General features: G+C 31.1%; 1 protein-coding gene across 1 annotated transcript; it reads right to left on the reverse strand.

Moving 5' to 3' along the window:
• Positions 1 to 5305: 5305 nt before the first annotated feature.
• On the reverse strand, positions 5306 to 24880 carry LOC111617309. Its single transcript, XM_023358622.1, has 2 exons — positions 24643 to 24880; positions 5306 to 6033 (listed from the first exon to the last, which is right to left on the reverse strand). Exons 1-2 carry the CDS (start codon positions 24878 to 24880, stop codon positions 5306 to 5308), a joined length of 966 nt encoding a protein of 321 aa, XP_023214390.1.
• Between the last annotated feature and the right edge of the window lie 592 nt (positions 24881 to 25472).

Here is a 25472-nt window from a genome sequence, read left to right on the forward strand (position 1 = left end):
TACGACAGGCGTTGCCAACCTATGACACGCGTACCCGAAGTGACATATCGAGAAAATTTATCGAGCATGTAACGTAGCGTACGATTAGGGTTTTAAAAGATAATTATATTATACTCACTACATGGCACGCGGACTCAAACAGGGTTCGCCATCCTTGTTTTAGGACTATTTACCAGCATAATAATTCCAGATTTCTCAAGGCAAGAATCTTTGAAATATGTGTCTGATAGGTTCATACTCTTCCATAACCACCATCCAGATAGAACATAACACTTTTCTCAGTTGCAAAGGCATTGTTTTATCATTGATTATTCGTATTTTCTTGCAAGATCGGTTGATGAAAATCAGTTTGTACGAAGACATAAACATTTTAAAACTTTTGTACACGTCATTAAATATAGCTACTGTTGGTTTGCTTTACTATACTAGTGTAAAATTCAAATAACTCATTTTAGCATAATTAGCATAATTTAAAATCTCTTATTAAACATGATGATGAACACGAGGAAACTTTTCAACAGCTCTACAATATTTTGTGCATTGTTTGTAATACAACTATCATTTCTTATTTGTTACTAAATTTGCATAAATTTATTATTCAAATCAGTTTAATTAAAAGATTTTGATCTATACAAATGTAATTTTTATCTGTGAGTATACAATTATCTTTTTTTAGTGCACTCAGTCCTTTTTCCTTTTAGTTATTGTTTACAATAAAATTTATTCTATCAGTACATTTATTTTTCGTATTATTCAATTAAAGGTGGTATGAGGATTCATTTTACGCCTTCATCCGTTTGTAGTTCACAGTCGAATTTAGGAATAAAATGTATCCCCGAACCGTTTTTAATTGATTAATTAATTAACCGTCGTGTTATAAATTAAAATAAAGTACAAATAATACCGTTTTATGAAACGTGAAATTATCATGTTTTTAAAGTAAATCAGAACACATGTTTATGAAAAAATAATGAATAAAATAGTCATCTTTTTTCGAAATTGCATTAAATAAAGTAAACTGTTATTAAAAGAAAGGCGAAAGTAGAGCATGATTGTGCAAAGAGAAGATAATATTGCACATTCTACAAAGATCAAAGCGGAAATGACATATTCCCTCTAAGCGGGTCCATTATTTAACGTTGAATCCAGTCTTCTGTTAGTAGATCTATTTCACGTTCACTACATATAGGGCATAAAAAATTTTTTGTTTATTGGTTGGAGATAGATGCATTAGTAAAGGTTGTTTTACTTCTTAACTTACTTTCGCACTTTTTTTAATAGCATAAATTACATTTTTACGTATAAACTTTATAAAAATTAAGATTGATATCTGCATAGAAATTTTGAATTTATAGCTTTTGCTGAATTTTAGATTCAAATTTTTGCATTAAAGTTTTGTTATAACGTTCTTAAATAGAATTGAAATATGAGTAACTAACATTAATGAAGTTTTATTTAACAAGATATTTGGTAATATATTTATAACAATACAATTATGAAAAATTTTGCACATCGTTCCATTTCAGCATGTTGTGTGTTTTCTTTTGTGTGTAAAAGGATATATGTATAAGGATAATAATTTTTATGTGTGTGTGTGTGTGTGTGTGCACGTGTGTGTGATAAACATGTATATGGAAACATTTAATAATATATATAGAGGAAATCCTCGTTAGTTAGAGATTCAAGAGACGACATAATTGCGTGTTCGAATTATCGAGTTTTGAATTATCCGAGATTTGCATATATCTTCTATACAGTAAACCAAATGCCATGTAACTGATGTAATTTATTAAGCAAACGGAATACGACTACGTATAGAGTGCTATTTTCCTTAATTAATAATATAAATAAATTGCATTGCGTGCCAAATGAAAACTTTATGGGTCGCCAGATATGTTTCATAAATTGTAAAGCAGAATTTCTCGATATGCAGCCCAAATTATTTTAAAAGTGGCCCAAAAGTGTAGTAAGTAGTCCAAATGCAGTAGCCTAGAGTTTTACAAATATCCCAATCTTGCAATCTCGTATTTTACAATATAAGAGAGAAAAGCGTAAAGATGTCCATGGATAAGGTGTCACTTGAAAATGTGTTACTGTAAAAGCAAAACCATGTTGACCACAAGATTAAAAGATAACAATGCTTTTTGGTCTATTGTTATCCTGTAGTATGGAGACACTTTGATCTAAACGAACGAGTTAACGTACGCATATGACAGTTCGTACAGAATTTTCACGAGAATTTCCTTTATATACAAAATTAAAATATTTTTACTCTCTAAAATTATGTATTCAATACAGTATTAAAATTTTGTCGTAATTTATTGAAAATAATTATTAAATTATTTTTTCATATAGTATCTTGTACACACTTGGTTCCTAAGTGTGTTGATGCAGTATACAATCATTACCGTGCCAATTATTTACATGTACGACAGGTAAGATTTCTATAGATTTCATAGCATTTAGAGTAAATAAAGTTATAATTAATAAATAAAGAATTCATATTCAGTATATTTTATATAATAATTAAGACATCTTAAACTGTTTATTAACGGTATTAATTTCATGGGTTCTAAAGATAATGTGGCGTCCATGGTTTAAATCTTGTCATTGGTAGCGCTAGTGCCAGCTTGAAGGATACTTAACTTCAGTATTGAGTAAAATAGAGGAAACTGAGCGAGAAGTTTTAATCTGCGTTTAAAAACTTGAATTTAAAGAATATAACGGTTGCTGAATTAAGAAAGAAACTAGTGAATTAAGAGCCAAGACAACTGAAACAAAGGCAGAACTATTAAAATGGTACACAAACTTAAAATAATAAGAATAAAACTGACGCTTTTACAGTTTTTGGCTTTTGTTTTCGATCTTGATCTTGTCTCCTATACCTGAATGCGGGCTATGCGTAGTATAATTAATAAATAATCTTAAATACCGAACCATATCTATATCGTAAAAATCAAAACTTTCTTGCTCATCAGGAAAAACAATACATTGCTGACCCGTGCATTGCTTGGTGTATTTCGCCTTTTTTTCACTTAGCCAAAATTCTTACAGAAAGGATTAAGAATGGTTTGGCTGTTATCTTATATACTTTTCACTTACCTGCAATTCGATAAAGCATTATATTTTTTTTTTTCAATTTAAACTTTATACATCTAAGGTCAAAAAACCTGTAAAGTGTGAAAAATACAGAGAAATACAGGATGCTGAAGTAAATGAATTAAAATTTTAAACTATCAAATGTAATTATATTGAAAAATTTCAGTTCTATAATTGTATCTACAATATTAATAATATTATATATGTATAATAATAATATAATAGTAAATCTAATATAAAATTCTAATTGAACATATTCACTACTGATAGCGTTTTTTGTTTTTTATACCCATTTAACCATTAACGACACTTTGTATCCTATTAATATTACATTAATTAATATTAATATAGTGCGATTTTTATAATAAATTATAAGAAATGCAAATAAAATGCCTTCTAAAATATGATGAAAATTAAGATTGAGGTATTAATAAGCTACAAAGAGTAGTAAATGATTAATATGAAATTATTGTATACAATATACTTTTTTTGTTCTGCCTGTATAATACAATACCAGCATGGATGGTGGTAAGATACAATAGAGGGTTATATACATGGTGTTTGATAAAAATTTCCTTAAGCATTGTGCCAAGATGGTGCGTGTAGAAATTCGCAAGTAGATTAAACAAGTATACACGCGACAATAAAATTCATATATAAAAATATCTGATAAAATATACATTGTTTGTTTGTTTTGCTGTGCAACAGATACAAATATTCGATACACATTACAGAATGAGCGTGAGACAAACATGAACATACAACATGAACATGCCGATCGCAGTTTACATTAAGCACGCAATATGAGTGAGCAAGTCACTGAGAAGGAGCCAGTGCTACTGGCTCAAGGAAGGAAATGTGCTTAGGGTGAAGTACTTCATGATTAAATCTTTAAAATAGTTGTAGCTTTGTTGAGTAGGTATTTATATGCATCATGCCAAGTATCTCCATTTTCTTCCACTGACGTTTTCAGTTGATGTCTTTCTAGTGCTGTGAAAGATATAATGTTCGCTGCCATCCCAAATGTTATAAAAGGAGCAGAGGTTCGTTTGTTGTAAATTAAAACGGCTAAGGTAAGAGTGAAACCTACCATGTCCAATTAAAAACTGTGTGACATGGCGGTTAATGTTAATCCAGTTATTGTCGATGTAGTCTTTTATTACAGGGATAAATTTGTAAGTCAGATGATTATGATTGTCATTCCATTTGAGTTTCCACTCTAATAAAATCTTGTTTAAGCATGTTTTTAATGTGGGGACTTTGTCATAGGAAATAGGAAGGTCGTTGTCCTGTACTGCAGATTTCGCTAACTTGTCGGACCCCTCGTTTCCTTTGGTGCCAATGTGAGCTTTTGTTCAGTTAAACGAAACAGAATTAAGAGTGGTGATAATCTCTTAGATGATATCGTTTGCTATGGGGTGGTGGCCCGGGTTCTGAATTAGCTGTAATGCCGAGGCGCAATCAGTATAGATAGAGTACTGGTATTGTTCAGTGAGCTGCTACTCCATTGTAATGCCTTAAGTATGACCAGTAACTCTGCTTGAAAAACAGAGCAGTATGGATGAAGCCTGTATCTGCTGCTGTGGACTTCAGTGTGATTGTTTTAAACAACAAAACAGCATCCGACTCCCGAACCTAGCTTAGATTTGTCCGTGTAAATGTTTATTTCCTTGTGAAACCTAGAGTTAATTCTGACTAAAGAGTAGCGATAAGGGTTGATGGTAGACCTCAGGGCCCACTCTAGCGGTTACGTCACTCCGGACAAAAAGACAAATTGCCGCCCCTTAAGAATATATATATATTTACTTTTCATAGACACAATGTAGTGACACTTTTTAAACATTTGGCAGATTATTCATCTTTTATTACTTTGGTAAAACNTTTAAATTTTAATAAAAGCATATATTTAGAAGGAAACATATAACATAACTGATAATCAAGCACAGAAATTAATTAAGAAATATCTGTACCTAGCCACAAATTGTTAACCATATAATTTTTTACATTTTTGAATGCTATTAAAAATGTATTATTGCACAAACAATCAAAATGCCATTATTTTGAAAATAAAACAAGGTAACATCAACTCCGCTAAAATCACAGAAAAACTTTTTTTCTTACTTTCAGTTCTGCAAAATTTTTTATTGCATCTTTTAAATTTACTTGATCAGCAATTTTATGCTCAATTGCCAACATGACCAAATTATTAATTAAGACGATTTTGTGTAGTAGCCGAACGTAAAAAGTTCTTAATTAATTTTAACTTAGAGAAACTTTTTTCGCCACTTGCTACAGTTATTGGTATTGTTAGCAACATTCTTAAAGCAATAGTAAGATTTGGGGCAAAATTTAACTTTGTTATCAAGCTCAGTACATTGCTTAGGCTTTCTCTTTTGTCCAAAAGCGCAGATAATGCTGAAATTTCCTCCGCTAATTCTACCCCATTTATGTCAACAAAATCACCATCAGTTAAAATGCATTCTAAATACTTACAGTGTTTTAGTAGCATTTCTTTGGTCATGACATTTAAATCGTATATATTATATAAGAATTGAAAATAATTACTATGATTACTAAGTTGTTCAAATCTAGCATCTAGTGCATTTAGTGCTTGATCGATTGTAAAAAAAAAATCTATTTTATATTTTTCTTTTGGATCTTTGATGGGTTTATCTCGTGCTTCGTATAAGTTGCTTTTCCTTCTTCTAACGTGGTGTCGTGTTATTGTTGATTCAAAATTAGCCTCCACATCATTTTCGGTAGCAAGTTCTTTTGCATCAATAATAGTTTTATCGAAGGACGAATCCGATCGAAGATTCTTAAAAAATATTTTGCAGTTTTGTAAAAGATCAAGTGCAAAGGATAGATCAAAATCTTTTGTTTGCATCAACTTGCTTATTGGATTAATGGAATTTAGTATTTTATGCCAAATAACTAGTGAACACAAAGACTTAAACTGTTTAATACAATTTAATAAACCCGAGGCGTCGTCTCTTATCAACACATCAATATTTTTCTCACACTTACAGCCAAAATGCCACCCCTAAACTTTGGCGCCCCGGACAAATGTCCGGGTTGCCCGCCCCTAGAGCGGGCCCTGTAGATTTATATTCTATTGGTTTCTCTACGTTCTTAGCATGGAAAGTTTCATCATTGGTGTCGATGTTGCTGCCTCTGAGTAGGTTCCAGATTTTTGCATGATTTTCTATGAGCATATTAATAGTGGCTTTCTTAGCAATAATTTGCAGGATAGAGGTGGGCAGCGTGGTAACCTTTGGCGATATGCAGCAGCGTTTTCCTTTGGGAAAAGATCAACTTCCTTGATATGATTTTTTGTGTGATTTTTTAACTGCGTCTGCCCACGTGTTGCTGGCATAAATAATTATTGGTACGTAAACCATATCATATATGGTGGCCATGGCGTCTGAATCCAAGACCCACTTATTTTTTAGCGAAGCGTGCTAAATTTTGGAATATTTTCTCAGTATTGCTTGCATATATATTCGATGTGATTTGTCCACAGAAGCTTGTGGTCGATAATAACCCCAAGATATTTGAGAACCTTCAATATCTCAATTGTATTTCTTCCTATATTATGGTAGGGACTCTTTTATATAGGTGTTTCTTTCCTGGCATGGTGGATATTGTACCTTGTGACTTGTTAGCGTTGAAATAAAGCTTATCCTTAGACCTCCAAGTTTCGATGTTATTGATAAACTCGTTGCCCCTGAGCTCCAATTCCTCACGAGAGTTGGCCTTTATAAGGAAGAAGACGTCATCTGCATGTGCGATGGTGTAGTTCTGCGTGAGAAAGCGAACAAGTGTGATGATCCATAGGAGCAGGCCACACGCAGAGCCTTGAGGAAAAATTTTCAAACTCGAATCTATTCGAGAAATGAGTCGATTTGGATAAATAATGCACTAATCAATTAGGTTCAATCGAAACACCATCGAAACCTAAACAAATAGGTTTCGATGGTGTTTCGATTGCCGGGTTCTGACTAAAACTTTTCGAAAAAAATCGCAAAACACAGAAGAGCACAAAACAAGCACATTAACTGCACTCATTATACTCTCGTACTGTATACAATATAGCCTACTATCGGTAGTCGCTATGTTTTATTAGAATTTGGACAATTTTTAGATTTGACAAGGTACAAAGTAAACCTAGCCTAACTGTAAAAAGCACTAAATGTTCACCATAAAATGTTTATGAAATAAAAGACATTTTACTTATACGAAGTAACACTTCATAAAACGTAAAAATTATAAACTGTCATATAAACTTTTCCGTAAAAGTGACATTGTATTCACTTTCATCAAAATGTCTGCTACAGATGAGCCTATTGACTGATGTTCTTTCCAGTTTTTATCTTCAATTCCCATTTTATCCGATTTTAGGTCATTCGGAAAATTGTGGAACTCTAAATTTGAACATTTTTTATTATTGGAATTGCGCTGAGGAACAGAAAAATTATCAGGCATTTTATTAGTATATAAATAAGTAAAAAGTAGTGTTGCAACGAATAGTATATTCGGCCTCAGGCCGAATACCGAATATTCGGCCAAACTATTCGGCTTGATTAACGCACGTACGAAAATTGGCGCGCAAACTTCATTATGGCAAGGACCCTGCTCTCTATTCGCCCGCTGTCACTACGCTTCGCCAATCGCGTTAATTCTTGACAGTTGTAGCAGACAGACAAGTGCGTCATGGCAGTATGCGATAAATGATGATATCAAATGTGAATAAGAATGAAATGACCTACACGTGTAAATAACGGATGAAAAACAGAAAAGAACCGCGAATGTAAAAATAAATATGAAATTGAGTTGATAACATAATCGAACAAGTCGAAGCTTATTGGCGCGAAATTTGCGGCCGTCAATGCCAAACAATTGTTGTCATAGGCTTCGGAAAGATAAATGCTTGTAATGAAAGTCACTTAGCGTGCACGGGCGAAAGCCTTGGACCGTTCGGGCTACCAAGCTGTCTCGAATCTGTGAAATCATAACTGTGACATATACCGACGTCCTATCTGTCTATTTTCTCCGTTATCACCAGGTTATGAGTCACGTAATTATAAAACGAAAAAACTACGACGGAAAAGTGACGAATCGAAAGTATCGTGAGCGCGTATTATGATGTATGCATAGTGGTTTAGAGAGATGTAGCGTGGTTTAGAGAGATGGAGGAAAGAGAAAGGAAAGAGCAAAGATGAGCGCTTAAAAAGGATAGGCATGGTCATACCCTCACATGTGTGCGACGATTCTCGAACGAATAGGTGTGTATTTGTGCTGATCTTTGTAATTATAAATTGTGAATACATATGACTAATATTATTAATTTTTTTTATTTTGTGCATGTTATAAGTTATAAATAAATATAAACAAACAACACTAACCCGACAACATTAAATCTAAATACCAAAATGATTAATTTACTGTGTTTTTGTTATTTCTTACTCCTGTTTTTAGGTATTCGGTAAAAATAGGCCGAATACCGAATAGTAACCGAATATTTGTTACATCACTAGTAAAAAGTAATCTTTAAACAATGTAAACATAGTATGACTGACAAAACAGAAAGCTATTTATCTTATAAACCTGATACTAGCGCCAGGTATGGTTTTTAAAATACATGCTCTTTTCCCATAACTAATTATGTGTTAACTTTTTAGATGGCCAATAATGGGTATCTTTACTACATCTGCATTGATTATTGGAGGAATCGTATCAAACACTTATGACGTATTTATGAATAGATATTTTGAATACAGTCTAATACGCATTGATGGAACGTATGTATTCATTTCTTTGATTCATTTGTGTTACACAATACGAAGAAAAATTTACGTATTTATCATTTCTACTTGTTTATTTAGAACTCTTCAAAAACTATTCGAACAAAACTATTTTTTACCTTATTACTCTCATCTCAGTTCTTATTCTTTTGGTTTGCTGATGGGAATTCTTCTGAATAATACAAACTTGAAATTGAAACAAGTAAGTTAATTTGAATTTCTAATCTTTAAACAATAAATCTACTCTATATAACTACAATATAGCTTTAGTCCTATATGCACGTTTATTTACATTTTTTTATGTGCCTTGATTCATCAGAGTCTTAAAAAATTCGGAAAATATTTTGAAAATTTTCTCGTCTCGAATTCTAACGTACCGTTTACGTTTTTACTAACTGAACAAAAAGATTTTATAACATACGCATTATATATGACTGAAATACTAAGAAATAAAAGAGTTTTGATGTTGCTAACTTAACAAAGTTTAAATTTCCAGAAATTGGAAATGAATTCTCGGAATTAACTATTCAATAGTCTGCAGACTTAACACCTGGTGATCCCATAGGCAAGCATGATTTGAAAATTTACGATTCAGTAAATTTTGATCTTAAACACGTGACGTGTTCACAAAACTACTCGGAATAACACGAAGTTTTTACAATAAAACTGCACATTTTAGTTACATCTTATACCACTAGAAAGCGCTATTATGTAATGAGACGAGCTCTTATGTCGAAGAGAGTATATGCGTTGTTTGTAAAATCGCACTTTTATAAACTAACAGACTCCGTAACTAAAGACGAGCACGAATTTTCTTTTTTCACCATGATTTGTGGAATGTAAGTCGCAATACGCATCTTGAAAAAGCCATTATAAACAACGCATTACCTGCTTTTCAAAGAAAAATGCATAATATGCAACCTGTCGTAAGTATTTATGTTATGCGCGTCGTAACAAATTGCCTGCTCTCTGATTTGCATGTGAAGACACATCATCTATTATATTTCGTAATGTAGACTTACTGGATTTTAGAGTAATATGCTAAAAAAACAATAAATAGTTTCTTCAGCAAGTGTCCTGGGAGATCTAACACATTGTAATAGTTAATAAATTATTGCAATACCTAATAGCTTATTATTAGAGAGGTTGCGGCCGACGTTTTCAACGCGAAAACGTGTACGTCGGACGTTCAGCGCCGCTTTCCTAAAGGCCTAGAAGTTTGACAAAGGTGTTTGGAATGTCGAGCATGATTCCACTGACTATCCAAACATCATTGTCAAACTTCTAGACTTATAGGAAAGCGGCGCTGGACGTCCGACGTACACGTTTTCGCGTTGAAATCGTCGGCCGTAACTTCTCTATTAAGGAGTAAGTAAACTGCAGCATACTCTTCTCAGGTTTAGAGCTCTTAAACTCTAATAATGACCCTTACTACAAAACAACTTATGACAGTGTGACATCGTCTAATTCTGTAATCTAGCATAGTCACAAGAGCCAAAAGACGTCAAATCAATAAGTATGTAAAAGTGGAGAAATTCTGGAGTAGTCATGCCATAAAATCAGTCATCAGACGTATTTGGCTGAATTTATCAGCGTTTGAAAATTTCTGGCAGGCTTAACAATAAGTAAAATAGCAAGCGGTAAGAGAGTAAGTTTCAAATCATTTTGAAATTGTGAAGTGTGAATAACAGTTATTCTACTTGGATTGATTATCTGAACTGCGTCGTATATTCAGCAATAAGTTACCCTAAAAACTACTACTATTTGATTTTATTTCACGCAAAAAATGATTCAAAAGTGAAAAAGTTCCATACATACCTTGTTATCAGCTTACAATAAATAAATAAATAAAATGATAACACTCATTCATTCGCTTATATTATTTCAGAAAGGATGATGCATATAATATCCTCATGAAAGTTTTGTTCATATGACCCAATTTTTCTATGAGCTTTTGTTCAGTTAAACGAAACAGAATTAAGAGTGGTGATAATCTCTTAGTTGGTATAAGGATAATAATTTTTATGTGTGTGTGTGTGTGTGTGTGCACGTGTGTGTGATAAACATGTATATGGAAACATTTAATAATATATATAGAGGAAATCCTCGTTAGTTAGAGATTCAAGAGACGACATAATTGCGTGTTCGAATTATCGAGTTTTGANCCTAAAAACTACTACTATTTGATTTTATTTCACGCAAAAAAATGATTCAAAAGTGAAAAAGAACGTGCCATACATACCTTGTTATCAGCTTACAATACATGAATAAATAAAATGATAACACTCATTCATTGGTTTATATTATTTCAGAAAGGATGATGCATGTAATATCCTCATGAAAGTTTTGTTCATATGACCCAATTTTTCTATCTTGTGGTAAAACGTATGGTATCGGACTACAGTGCGATTATCGCAGGATACAGCAAAATGGATGGCACTATCCGATTCCCATAGTTGAAGACATCAAAAGCTAAAACATGGATGTAGAAAAAAATCTTTCGTGTTTAATCTTACATTCTGTTTATTATAAAAACGTAAATTACTGTTTGTCGAAAACAACATGAAATATTTATTTTTCTATTTTTCCACCATCACAGAAACTAGAATGCTCATGTTTGTATTTTTTCCACTAAATTTTTTCTGATATATAAACATTTTTCTTTCAGAAAACTCTTTATTTTTGCTATATTGCATCTATAGTACTGATGATGATAGCGATTTTTGTCCCTTATAATTACGTGAATGATAAAAATACGAATGATGATATTTTTATAACATTTCGATGTGTGATGCCCATTGTGTGGACCTTAGGAGTAGCATTGTTATGTGTTGCGTGTGTATCTGGATATGGAGGTAAGTACGACTATCTTTAAAATTTCAAGTTATTTAAGATATTAGGTATTATTCAAGTTATATTAAGTATTTGGTCATAGAATTAAATGTGATAAACAGTTACATAAAAGATTTCGCCTTTTGTCCCAAAATACAATACTTCCATTTTGAACTATAAAGACATTCATAACAAAATTTATACATGACTGTTACTGTCTATCTGTACTCTTCTTTTAGAATACAGGAAAGTGGGTTTCATCAAAAATTTTAAAAGATTCGATAAGTAAATCTGGTACGCCTTATTAAATGGTAATATTTTCTGTCATTTAAACAATATGAAGTGTAATTATTCGACCACGAGGCATCCTTTCATTTTTTTATTTAGTTGATACGCGTTGTGAGCTAGGAATAATAATCTGTACTGTACCAGTTTATAACCTCTGTAAAATGTGTTTAAACATCAATTATAGTTGGTTCCGAAAGATAGATATTTGAAGGCATGTTTGTAAATTATTTGTATTGTTTTTGTCAATTTAATGTCATGTAATAATTGTGTCTATTTTTAAAAATTAGTTGGCTTAAGAGGGACAACGTAGAGCCCGAAACGTATAAACAACGCGTATCAACTAAATAAAAACATGAAAAGATGCCTAGTGGTCGAATAATTACACTTCATAGTGTTCAAAGAACAGAAAGTACAAGTCGACCCCCCCTATAACACTGTTGATTATTCCGTTTTACATGAATTCCATGTTGTACGAGTCACTTAGATTTTACAAATACGTGTTCCTCGCTGTGGACGACTCAGGTATTTGTAAAATCTAAGTGGCTCGTACAACATGGAATTCATATAAAACTGAATAATCAACAGTGTTATAGGGGGTCAACTGTATAGCCACACTGTTTCTGAGTGACAAAAACAGGTAATAATTTCAATTTCCGGTACTGGACGGAAACAGGCTATCGAGGCCAATAATTGAACTTTTTAAAGTAAATCATAATATTTTTAATTAAAATTCGGATGGAATTAAAAGAATAAGGCAACTTTCTGAAATAACCTCCGTTGATCATACATTGATGTTGAAAATGTGATGACTCTGTCAAAACCTTATTACAAGTCGTTTCGTCGTGACATTCTTCGGTTGTCTGAATATATAGTGTCAACAATTGTAAGCATTTATATTTGCATGTATGTCTCACGGCAAGTATAAGAATATAAGCCTTTCTTTTTATATATTAGTTTTCAGTTAAAAGTCTATCAAATGTGTATAGTAAATTACTCAATATGTAGCCACGCCCTATTCGAATGAAGAAGCAATAGATTTACTTATAATTTTTTATGTGTTTTAGTACATTCGTTGCAAACAAAAACTTATAGCATAAGCATTATCCTTAGTTGGACTTCTCACTCACGGGATGTTTTTTCACCTTTGGCATAACGAATCAGAAATAAGCTGTCCGTTTGTATCAATTATGACACAAACGGACAGGCCCATCATCCGATTACAAATGAAATAGCTGGTTGCTCAGTTGGAACATGCAGTTAAAATTGCACAACAGGTAAAATCAGCCTCAATTAATATAGGTCAGAAGAATTTACACAACCAAAATTAGTTCTTCAACAATTTTGATCGAGGTTTATGGTAGTTCTGTATGCGTCCTCTTTCCATTATGCCGTGTCAAAAAATCTTCCTCTATAATATTTTAAACTTTTCTTCCGCTCTTTTTTCGAATGCATTTATGAACAGCTCAAACTCTGGCAGTGATGTTATCGAGAGAATATTTATTCCGATATGTTATTAAAAATATTTTAATTTCAACAGGTCTCATCGCCTATCTGTTAAAACAGTTTGTTCGGGATCTTACGACAAATCCATTATAATGCATCAGAATTAAAACTCCCATCCTTGTACTTTTAATTCTGTGTTCACCCTTTTATTTATTGTGGAGTGTGGTATAATATTACATGAAACATATTACGAAAAAGATAAAGAACAACAAATACCGAAAAAACAAAGGGAATTTAGAATACTTTCAGATAATACAGGATAATGTATTATTTTTAATTTATTGTAATGCGTTCTTCAATTTGTAAAATCTTTTGTCTCTGTTCTGCAGAATATCGCTTCGTTATATCGCGAAATCTTTATTCATGAAATTTGTAGATTAATTCGTTCAATCTGTGACAATACATTAAAAGTTTTTCAATATTTTTCCATGCGTTAATTTTATTTGTGAAATCTCTTACGAAAATGCTGCAGTGGAGAGTAGATAAATATATGAAATGATCTCAACCGGATAAGTTTTGTATGATCCTAAATTATCGTATTTGAATACTGTAATTCAAATACGATTCTTACTTTTTTATAGAATGATTCAACCTAAAAGTCGTATATAGTCATATAAAGGGCACATATAATAAGACGATTACACATCAACAAGCAATTATTTATTGTAACAGCGTTATAATGTCAAGCTGCAATTTTTAATCATATTCTTAATCTATTCAATTTATATGTTCTTCATCTTAAATTAGTAGTGTCTTGCTCTTGTACGTCATGCTTTTCGTGAAAAGAATAGGGTCGTACCAGTCATCTATATAGCTCCGTTCTGGGGAATTTTTGAATTAAAATCACGGAAGTTTGTATATGCTGTAGTTATTTGTGGCCTGCTACCAATAAACTTTTCATATGTGATCTCAACGTCCATCTATCTAACTCAGTTCTCGAGATTAAGGAAGAACCGACAGGCGGAGGATAATGGGAATTTATTGGGCAGCAATTTGAAAAACTGTGAACCAATACATTCCCAGTCCGAAGTGATTTTGCAAAGTTATTTTTTATATATAGTTTTTGAGGTGTAAATAAATGTTTAATTACGATAAAAATATAATTTTACAACAACGAAAACTACAAATCTACTGTACAGTACGTATATAAAATACTTAATATTGTCGTAACAGTTTTTCTGTCACTAAAAGAAGAAAAAAACAATTATAATCGATAGCCAATTGACAAAATAATGCCTATGGCAAATTAAACACGGAAAATTTAATGATAATTCGCATTATCGTTCGGTGCTATATTTTACTGAAAAATCTGTCTCGAAAGCTAAACACAGGCTTCGTTCTTTATCCCGCAAAATGTATAAAAGATTCCGAACAGTCATGTATGTTATTTAGGTGTTCTACAACGATGTATTGTACAAGTAACTTTCTTCATCGAATGGCTATTGCTTTAGCAAAACAACGCTGCCGGTAAACATTTTGCAGGAAAAGTTCCTTAAATACTTAAATATACAATTTCTATTTACAGTTTTACATTGTTTGCATTAAAACGGTGGTCTATTTACATTTACAAAATCATATATATAGTGTAATATTGTATATGTCATTAAAATATGTGGAGAATAGTGAAATTTGTATTGCTCATCGAACAGTTGAGCCTGCTGCCACGACACACATCAGCGGCTCATCAATTGCATAAATTCGTACGAGACACCTGTCTCGGGGAATTGAGCGACTGTTGTCGGCCACTCAAAGAAGAGAAACTCATGTTGGAAAGCTTTGTTTTCTAATGGCGCGATCGAGCGTTCGCGCCATTACAATTTCATGGTTTTAGTCACGTGTCTAGCACCGAAATAGAAACAAGTTTCCCATTTAAAGGCCTCTCGGGAGGAACTGCCCTTGTCACATCGCCTAGATACTGCGTTATATTGTTCAACGAAACCGATTCCCGGTGGTGCCCGTTATTAAATTGTTAGTTTAAATCAATATGTGATAATAAGCAATTTTTGGCGAATTTCAATTTAGATCACTTTTACGGAAACATTAAATTTGTCTGTGTTTTATGAGCTTCACGATTATTAAATCCATTCAACTCGATCATATTTTATCACTTGATAATATAAAAATAATTAATTAATTGTCAATTATTTCAGGAATCGTCGATCAATTCCTTTCTTTAAAGCTTTTTGTTGCATTAAATAATATAATTGTGTGGATATACGTAATACACGTTGTTGTCATCATCTACGCTTTAGGAACGATGAGAAAAGCCTTTTTGATAACAGAAATGAATTTGGTAAGAAAATAAGATTTTTTCTAATTTTTAATTTTCGTGTAATTGCAGTTGTTTAATATATAATTTACGTAAATATATAATTAATTCCAAATATTAACGTGTGGATTTATTTATTTTCTGTATACAGTGGATGCTGTTCTTCTTCACCATGCAATTCTCCATTGTATGCTCTTGCATTATTTTTATACTGATTCACTCTCCTATAAACGAGACTCTTAAAAAACTTCTAAAATCTACGTCCAAGACTTACGTTGTTACTCCATCTAAATAATCAATGAAATATTTGTCGAGATTCCATGAAATATTCTGTAAATTACATGAAGAATTCAAACTTATTGAAAATTTATATTTTCCAAACTTATTAGCTTATTTAGTAATTAGAAATATCTATCAATATTTTAACTTTTTTTCTATATGTAATATCATATGTCGCATCTGTTCACGTGTCTTATTAAACAATTTTAATTATTTGAAATGTTCTGTAATGATTCCATTACGTCTATCGAAATTTAATAAGTAGCGTAGCTTTTAATTAAGACTTTTTTGAAAAATCGCCCAGTTTGTTTACAATCAAAATACTTAAAATTAAAATCGAAAAATAAAAATATAATTTAATTTTATACGGCCCATTTATAGCTTTTGGGTCCACCAGGGCATCAAATAATTAGTGACTCATCTATGGTAATATGATTTAGTCTGAAAACGCGGGATTTTAAAATCAATGATATAAAGAACATTTAAATTAATTAAAATTTTAATTTATTTAATCTAAAATATATGCTCTTCACCTCAAATGAGTAGTGGCTTGCCCTTGTGTACATCATACTTTTCCGTTAACAATAAAGTCGCCCCAGTTATTTATTAACTGCATTTAGGGGAATAGATTTGAATTGAAATAACGTAATGTGTGGTTTGCATCGGACGTACTAAACAGTTAATCGGAGTCTACCACACGTCCGCTTTCAAACTCTATTTTAGATATTCATTTATCTGACTCCGTTCTGGAAATTAAGGAAGGACGAACAGATGGACGACAGAGGGAATTTATAAGTCTACATTTTTTAAAATTGCATTCCAATAAGTATAAAATATGAAAAAGTAATTTTTAATTAAATATCATAACAGATCTCCACACAGGCAATTTTAAACTTTGCCAAGAAAATTAAGTTAGTCGTTGCTGGATTTTTAACAGAGGTCTCATTCAAGGCACAACTTACGTGATTTATGTGTTCTTCGTCAATCTCTTTACTTTGTTTTTTATGTTTTAAATTGACATCTATTGTTTATATTTATTTTCACCATATATATTCAATTATTGATTAGTGTCATTCTATGAAGATAAAGACATTTGAGAATTCTTCTTACTTCTTCTTACTCTTTGTAGTTGGTTAGGCTATAAATTTTAAAGAATTATAGTCCTATAAACTGCCACTGATATCTGTCTTTTTGTCTGTCCGTCTGTTTTTTCTTAACCTAGATAACGGAGTTAGAAAAATGAAAATTGACATCACGTACAGAAAATTAGGGGGAATTTTCCCGATTAAGTGTATACGAACTTCCATTTCAAACTCATGTCATGTCTTTTGAATTGAAAAATTTTTTCCTCAACGGTGTTACTGACCCACACAAATGTTCAACCAGGAAAAGTATGATGTACAGGGTCAAGACTCTACTAAAATTAAAAGCATTGTGATGAAAAATTGCAGCCCGTCATTCTGAAGAAGTCATAAGAAATAATTATTCGTTCGAAATCGAAGGGACAAAATAATTCGTGAACATTAAAGTATTCAAATTTTCTCTTTGTGTAAACTTATTTGTAAATACCCTGTTCTTCATTCTCTCTGAATTAAAAATTATCATGGAATTTCTAAATTATTTCTAAACTGCTAAATAATTTGTCGTGAAAAAATGTCTTGTTCCTAAGTAATAGCAATTGAAAAGTTTAAATTTCCAAAATACTTAAATATTGTTTGTTTCGTCCGTCTAATTGCTGTTGTCCGCATTTGTATTTCAGTACGTCTACCACAGAATTATTGACAGAAATAACAGGAAATGAAGAAATATTTTAAATTTTATCTTCGGATTATTTGCATTTTTTCTTTCCGAGTTATATCCTCGAAAAGACATAAAATTTGTTCTCGTGACAAAGTCTATTATAGGGAAACTCAAAGGCTAATAATCACTACCTTCCTTTATTTGTGAATAAAAATTTAATTTTGAATTAAATTAAATTTAATATATCTATAAATTTAATTTTTAAAAACGGGATTATATTTGCTGATAATGTGTTCAAGAGGAATAATTGAAATTTTAATAAATATGTCCACGAATGTTCTTTTTTAAATATTGATAAGCTTAGAAATGATTATTAAATTATTAAAACGAATAAATTTATAAAGGAAAAAGTTTTCTATGTTCCATTGTTGAGAAATTATATAGAAACAATGGCATGTTGGGATTTTAATAACATAACCTGGAGAATTTTAAGAAAAGCTAATTATTAATTACGATTTAGTGAATGTTGTAATTGTTAAGAATTACCGTAAAAATATTACAAAAAAAATTATAAATTACGTATTTATTTCTTTAAATGAGAGTATAAACAAGAAATTAAATAAACGAAAATAAGAGAAAATAGAAACAGTGGCTAAGGATGTTTAAATATTTCTTGACAATTTACGGATTTCCGGTGCCATCGTTTTTTCAATTTTTTATGACGAAAAAGAAATGACGATTTTTGTATTTCTATAAATCTACAGTAGGTACAGATTGATGCAAAAATGGGATTTATGAAAATTTATAGATGAAAATTTAGCTTGAGTGAAATCCGACAAAACTGCAGACCAATTTCTCATTAAAATTAAAAGTTGTCGATCATATAAGGGAGATATACTACTCTTATAATTGTTAACCTTGCGTCCTATTTTCTATTCAAAAGAAATGCTTTTCCCACGTAAATACTACACACCGAGTTGCATGATAAACAATATTAATCGTTTTTAAATGTTTGGTAGGCTATATTAACAAAACTTATTTTTAATTTTTTACATANTTATTTATTTTCTGTATACAGTGGATGCTGTTCTTCTTCACCATGCAATTCTCCATTGTATGCTCTTGCATTATTTTTATACTGATTCACTCTCCTATAAACGAGACTCTTAAAAAACTTCTAAAATCTACGTCCAAGACTTACGTTGTTACTCCATCTAAATAATCAATGAAATATTTGTCGAGATTCCATGAAATATTCTGTAAATTACATGAAGAATTCAAACTTATTGAAAATTTATATTTTCCAAACTTATTAGCTTATTTAGTAATTAGAAATATCTATCAATATTTTAACTTTTTTTCTATATGTAATATCATATGTCGCATCTGTTCACGTGTCTTATTAAACAATTTTAATTATTTGAAATGTTCTGTAATGATTCCATTACGTCTATCGAAATTTAATAAGTAGCGTAGCTTTTAATTAAGACTTTTTTGAAAAATCGCCCAGTTTGTTTACAATCAAAATACTTAAAATTAAAATCGAAAAATAAAAATATAATTTAATTTTATACGGCCCATTTATAGCTTTTGGGTCCACCAGGGCATCAAATAATTAGTGACTCATCTATGGTAATATGATTTAGTCTGAAAACGCGGGATTTTAAAATCAATGATATAAAGAACATTTAAATTAATTAAAATTTTAATTTATTTAATCTAAAATATATGCTCTTCACCTCAAATGAGTAGTGGCTTGCCCTTGTGTACATCATACTTTTCCGTTAACAATAAAGTCGCCCCAGTTATTTATTAACTGCATTTAGGGGAATAGATTTGAATTGAAATAACGTAATGTGTGGTTTGCATCGGACGTACTAAACAGTTAATCGGAGTCTACCACACGTCCGCTTTCAAACTCTATTTTAGATATTCATTTATCTGACTCCGTTCTGGAAATTAAGGAAGGACGAACAGATGGACGACAGAGGGAATTTATAAGTCTACATTTTTTAAAATTGCATTCCAATAAGTATAAAATATGAAAAAGTAATTTTTAATTAAATATCATAACAGATCTCCACACAGGCAATTTTAAACTTTGCCAAGAAAATTAAGTTAGTCGTTGCTGGATTTTTAACAGAGGTCTCATTCAAGGCACAACTTACGTGATTTATGTGTTCTTCGTCAATCTCTTTACTTTGTTTTTTATGTTTTAAATTGACATCTATTGTTTATATTTATTTTCACCATATATATTCAATTATTGATTAGTGTCATTCTATGAAGATAAAGACATTTGAGAATTCTTCTTACTTCTTCTTACTCTTTGTAGTTGGTTAGGCTATAAATTTTAAAGAATTATAGTCCTATAAACTGCCACTGATATCTGTCTTTTTGTCTGTCCGTCTGTTTTTTCTTAACCTAGATAACGGAGTTAGAAAAATGAAAATTGACATCACGTACAGAAAATTAGGGGGAATTTTCCCGATTAAGTGTATACGAACTTCCATTTCAAACTCATGTCATGTCTTTTGAATTGAAAAATTTTTTCCTCAACGGTGTTACTGACCCACACAAATGTTCAACCAGGAAAAGTATGATGTACAGGGTCAAGACTCTACTAAAATTAAAAGCATTGTGATGAAAAATTGCAGCCCGTCATTCTGAAGAAGTCATAAGTAATAATTATTCGTTCGAAATCGAAGGGACAAAATAATTCGTGAACATTAAAGTATTCAAATTTTCTCTTTGTGTAAACTTATTTGTAAATACCCTGTTCTTCATTCTCTCTGAATTAAAAATTATCATGGAATTTCTAAATTATTTCTAAACTGCTAAATAATTTGTCGTGAAAAAATGTCTTGTTCCTAAGTAATAGCAATTGAAAAGTTTAAATTTCCAAAATACTTAAATATTGTTTGTTTCGTCCGTCTAATTGCTGTTGTCCGCATTTGTATTTCAGTACGTCTACCACAGAATTATTGACAGAAATAACAGGAAATGAAGAAATATTTTAAATTTTATCTTCGGATTATTTGCATTTTTTCTTTCCGAGTTATATCCTCGAAAAGACATAAAATTTGTTCTCGTGACAAAGTCTATTATAGGGAAACTCAAAGGCTAATAATCACTACCTTCCTTTATTTGTGAATAAAAATTTAATTTTGAATTAAATTAAATTTAATATATCTATAAATTTAATTTTTAAAAACGGGATTATATTTGCTGATAATGTGTTCAAGAGGAATAATTGAAATTTTAATAAATATGTCCACGAATGTTCTTTTTTAAATATTGATAAGCTTAGAAATGATTATTAAATTATTAAAACGAATAAATTTATAAAGGAAAAAGTTTTCTATGTTCCATTGTTGAGAAATTATATAGAAACAATGGCATGTTGGGATTTTAATAACATAACCTGGAGAATTTTAAGAAAAGCTAATTATTAATTACGATTTAGTGAATGTTGTAATTGTTAAGAATTACCGTAAAAATATTACAAAAAAAATTATAAATTACGTATTTATTTCTTTAAATGAGAGTATAAACAAGAAATTAAATAAACGAAAATAAGAGAAAATAGAAACAGTGGCTAAGGATGTTTAAATATTTCTTGACAATTTACGGATTTCCGGTGCCATCGTTTTTTCAATTTTTTATGACGAAAAAGAAATGACGATTTTTGTATTTCTATAAATCTACAGTAGGTACAGATTGATGCAAAAATGGGATTTATGAAAATTTATAGATGAAAATTTAGCTTGAGTGAAATCTGACAAAACTGTAAACCAGTTTCTCATTAAAATTAAAAGTTGTCGATCATATAAGGGAGATATACTACTCTTATAATTGTTAACCTTGCGTCCTATTTTCTATTCAAAAGAAATGCTTTTCCCACGTAAATACTACACACCGAGTTGCATGATAAACAGTATTAATCGTTTTTAAATGTTTGGTAGGCTATATTAACAAAACTTATTTTTAATTTTTTACATAAGTGAACAATCCAATAATTTTCAAAATAAACGTGATGTAGTGAAGTGTACTATAAATAGTATGCACTAATAACAAACTTACTATATATTAATTCGTTTAGTACAAAAGAATTGGTAAATTAACACACAATTTTTGTGAAGACGTATTGCTGTTACTTTTTCATAATTTAATATCATAAATGTAATATTCATAATAAATGTATGTTTATGTCATTACGTGTATAAATTTTGTCAGGCTTTGCTTAAAAATAGTTTATTCTGTTTGGCTTTTTCAAAAAGTTCATTTATCAATCAGTATTTTTTCAACAAATAAATATATAAGCCGCACGCATACCGTTTTGTGCTTCGAAATAAGTTCCCTAAAGGATATAGAACAGAAAGGCGCTCAAAACTGTAGACGAAGAAAAATTGCGGAAAAAATTATAAAATATCGATGAATTTATATAATAAAACACGACATAAATATAGCGAAAAAGCACAGAAAACACACTAGTGTAACGCGAGAGATCATCTCGGCAAACAGATTTCGAGTGCAATTCTTCACTGCGCGCGTAGTTCCAAGTTTGATGCGTTCTAAGTTAGAGTCTCTTGAAGCGGAAGAGGACACTGTATTTAAAATTTAGTTTGAGTTTTGTTTGAGTTCGAATTCAGTTTGCTTTGTGTATTTAAGAAAGGAAGAGTGTTGAAATACACTCCTCAAAGTGAAATCGCAACACCACGAAGGAATGCACATAATGAGATAATGAATATGATACAGAATTGAGAAAATGGTCTTCAATACGCAAGTTTTATCAGTCTGATCGATCGTTATATCCAGTCATCAAAATGAATAAAACATTGTGTGTTCAGTGAGACACAGTGAGACATTCTTTACATTCATCTAGTAAATAAGCATAGTGGAATAACAGTAAAATTACTCACAGCAAAAACCGGAGTTGAATGCAAACCACTTTCTATCCCAGGTCTGGAAATATATGAGACAGTATTATAAGTATAGCTCATTAAGAGATTCTTGAAAAATAAACGTGTTATTGTTAAAATATACAAGGAATTCTTAGGCATTTTCAGTTTGAATAAATTTGACATGTTGTAATTGTTAAGTGAAAATTGATGATGCGCTCGATATATAAAACTGAAACTATGTTATTCATCGCAGTGATGTTAATGTAGCCTACAATAAATTAAAACTTTCAAATAGACATAATAGATTCAAATAGATTTTACAATTAATTAAGAAATACGAGGGTTTATTGTTATTTTGAAAAGTACTTCAAAAAATTATCATATAGTATTGGAACGACATATGCAGATCTAAAAATATCCAGCACCGAGTTGCTTAAGTTTTCCAGCAACATTTAGTAGTGCCATCTGTTATCATATTTTATTATTATCGTTTAATATTTTTAACTGTTGTTAATTAAATAGCATAAATCTTAATTTTGAGAGTTTTATTTTAAAAAAATTGTAAATGCTAATAACGAGTAAAATCGTGATTAAGTCCCATCTACTCGAGATACGACACACGACCTCTTTATCTCCCCACTCATCGAATTTAATCACGAAAATTTAACAGCATCAATCCCCTAATAAACAAACCTCCGTAAAAAATTTCAAAACATTTCGACAAAAAGCACAAAAGCTATTAAGTTTCAAAGAGGGTGAACGAAATCGCGTTCCAGACACACACTAACATCCATACATGCAGAAAACACCCCTGAATTTTTTGCATTTCTCAACGTTTTAAGGTTCTTAGAATCTAAAAATTAAACATCTTTTTTGTCTAATTGCCGTACTTCCCCTCTGTTATATTGTATATAACAGTTCCGGAAGTAAGATGAGGACGACACAGTAGATTATCAGTGATCATTCGCTAGTCTCTGCTCCCATTATGGGCTAAAATCAATTCTTTGTTGAATTCATTATATTTATTGGTTTAATACCAATGAAATTTTGAAATCCACATTAGGAATGGGGCATACTCTTAAAATGCAGTGAAAGTGTAAAACTTTTCTCTATGAATGGCTGCTTCGTGCAACGCGTGCGATGCTGATTTTGTTGAAATCAGCGTTGCACGCAGAACTTGTTGAACGGCTTTTGTTCAAAGCAAGCTATAGTGTATAAAACTTAATCCACAACTTCGATGGCTCATGCTTTACGTGTGACATAAGCCAATGTTGTCAATATGCAGACGTAGACATTGAGGAGTAAACTACTTTTGATTTTACCCATTCCATAAGCTGTCAAAGTAATGCCAATGTAACAATCTGAACTAAATTACCTCAATTATAGTAGTATCGTATCTATAATATCGTGGGTTTCATATTACATAAAACTTGTATAAAAGGGGCCTTCTATACCTATAATAGCCACGATATAATTATGTGTAGAAGGCTTTAGAAAACGTTGATATCTGTATATAACAAATTTCTGAGTTATTTTATATATATACTAATAAAAAGAAACTTATATATATTTTTTTTGATTGAGGGGAATATCTCCTCTGACCCAACTTGATAATGCATTTCATCCTAAGAATACATCATTTTCACTTTTAGGGAACGTGCTGCCATCTTGAGAGATAAATTTTTAAAACAAAATTTATTATAATTTTATTGAAAAAAAAGGTCAATAATTAAGTCCAAATTGAAAAAATTAAAAACGCATTTTGTAATTTATTAATAGTTATCAAATATTAAACGTTTTAAAAGATATAAGCTTATATTTCATTCGATTAATTTTATGCAGTTTTTATCTCTTAATTTGTTTTATTTACTTAACTAAACATTATTTTNTGCAAAAAAATCTCGCGGTTTTCCTTGTAAATTACTGTGAACTGTTTCTAAATGACGTTTCAATTTATTAGGAAGCATACTTTCAGCTGCCAGCACCTTATGACAAACAACACATTGGGGTAGTTCCACATTTCCTTTGCTAACGTAAGTAAATCCAAAATCTAAATATTGGTCATCATATTTTCTGTATTTTTTTCGTTTTTCTACAGTTTCCTTTGTACTCTTTCCTGAGTCTTCAACACGTTTTCTATTTATTTGAATAAAGTTATCCATTTTACAATGCGCAATTTAAATAGAACACACTTGAAATCAAAACACTGATTCTTCAATGCTTGTAATCGACGAAAACAAAAGACTAAACGAAAGAGCGGGAAATTGGAGAAGCGGGGTGATGAGACGCATGCGCAGCGCACTCACTCATTACGTCGTGTGCAGGCGACCGGTGGGTATCGTCTCGCGACTCCCCTATGAAAGCGCCGCGACTCCCCAGGGCGTCGCGACGCACAGTTTGGGAAGCCCTGGGCTACTGTATTAAATAATGCACTTTCAATTCGAATAAATTTGACATGCTGTAATTGTTAAATGAAAATTGATGATTCGCTCGAGATATATAAAACTGAAACTATGTTATTCATCGTAGTGATGTTAATGTAGCCTACAATAAATTAAAATTTTCAAATAGAAATACAGGGGTTTATTGTTATTTTGAAAAGTACTTCAAAAAATTATCATATAGTATTGGAACGACATGCAGATCTAAAAATATCCAGCACGGAGTTGCTTAAGTTTTCCAGCAACATTTAGTGGTGCCATCTGTTATCATATTTTATTATTATCGTTTAATATTTTTAACTGTTATTAATTA

This window comes from Centruroides sculpturatus, unplaced genomic scaffold (assembly GCF_000671375.1).
Source record: "Centruroides sculpturatus isolate CEXI.00-Female unplaced genomic scaffold, Cexi_2.0 scaffold96, whole genome shotgun sequence".
Classification (NCBI taxonomy): domain Eukaryota; kingdom Metazoa; phylum Arthropoda; class Arachnida; order Scorpiones; family Buthidae; genus Centruroides; species Centruroides sculpturatus.

Coding starts and splice junctions, on each gene's coding strand:
- LOC111617309 (XM_023358622.1), bottom strand. CDS start 24,880: ATGGATAACTTTATTCAAATAAATAGAAAACGTGTTGAAGACTCAGGA. Junction 6,034..24,642: donor TCATTTAGAAACAGTTCACA/GTAATTTACAAG, acceptor TGTGTTCACTAG/TTATTTGGCATAAAATACTA.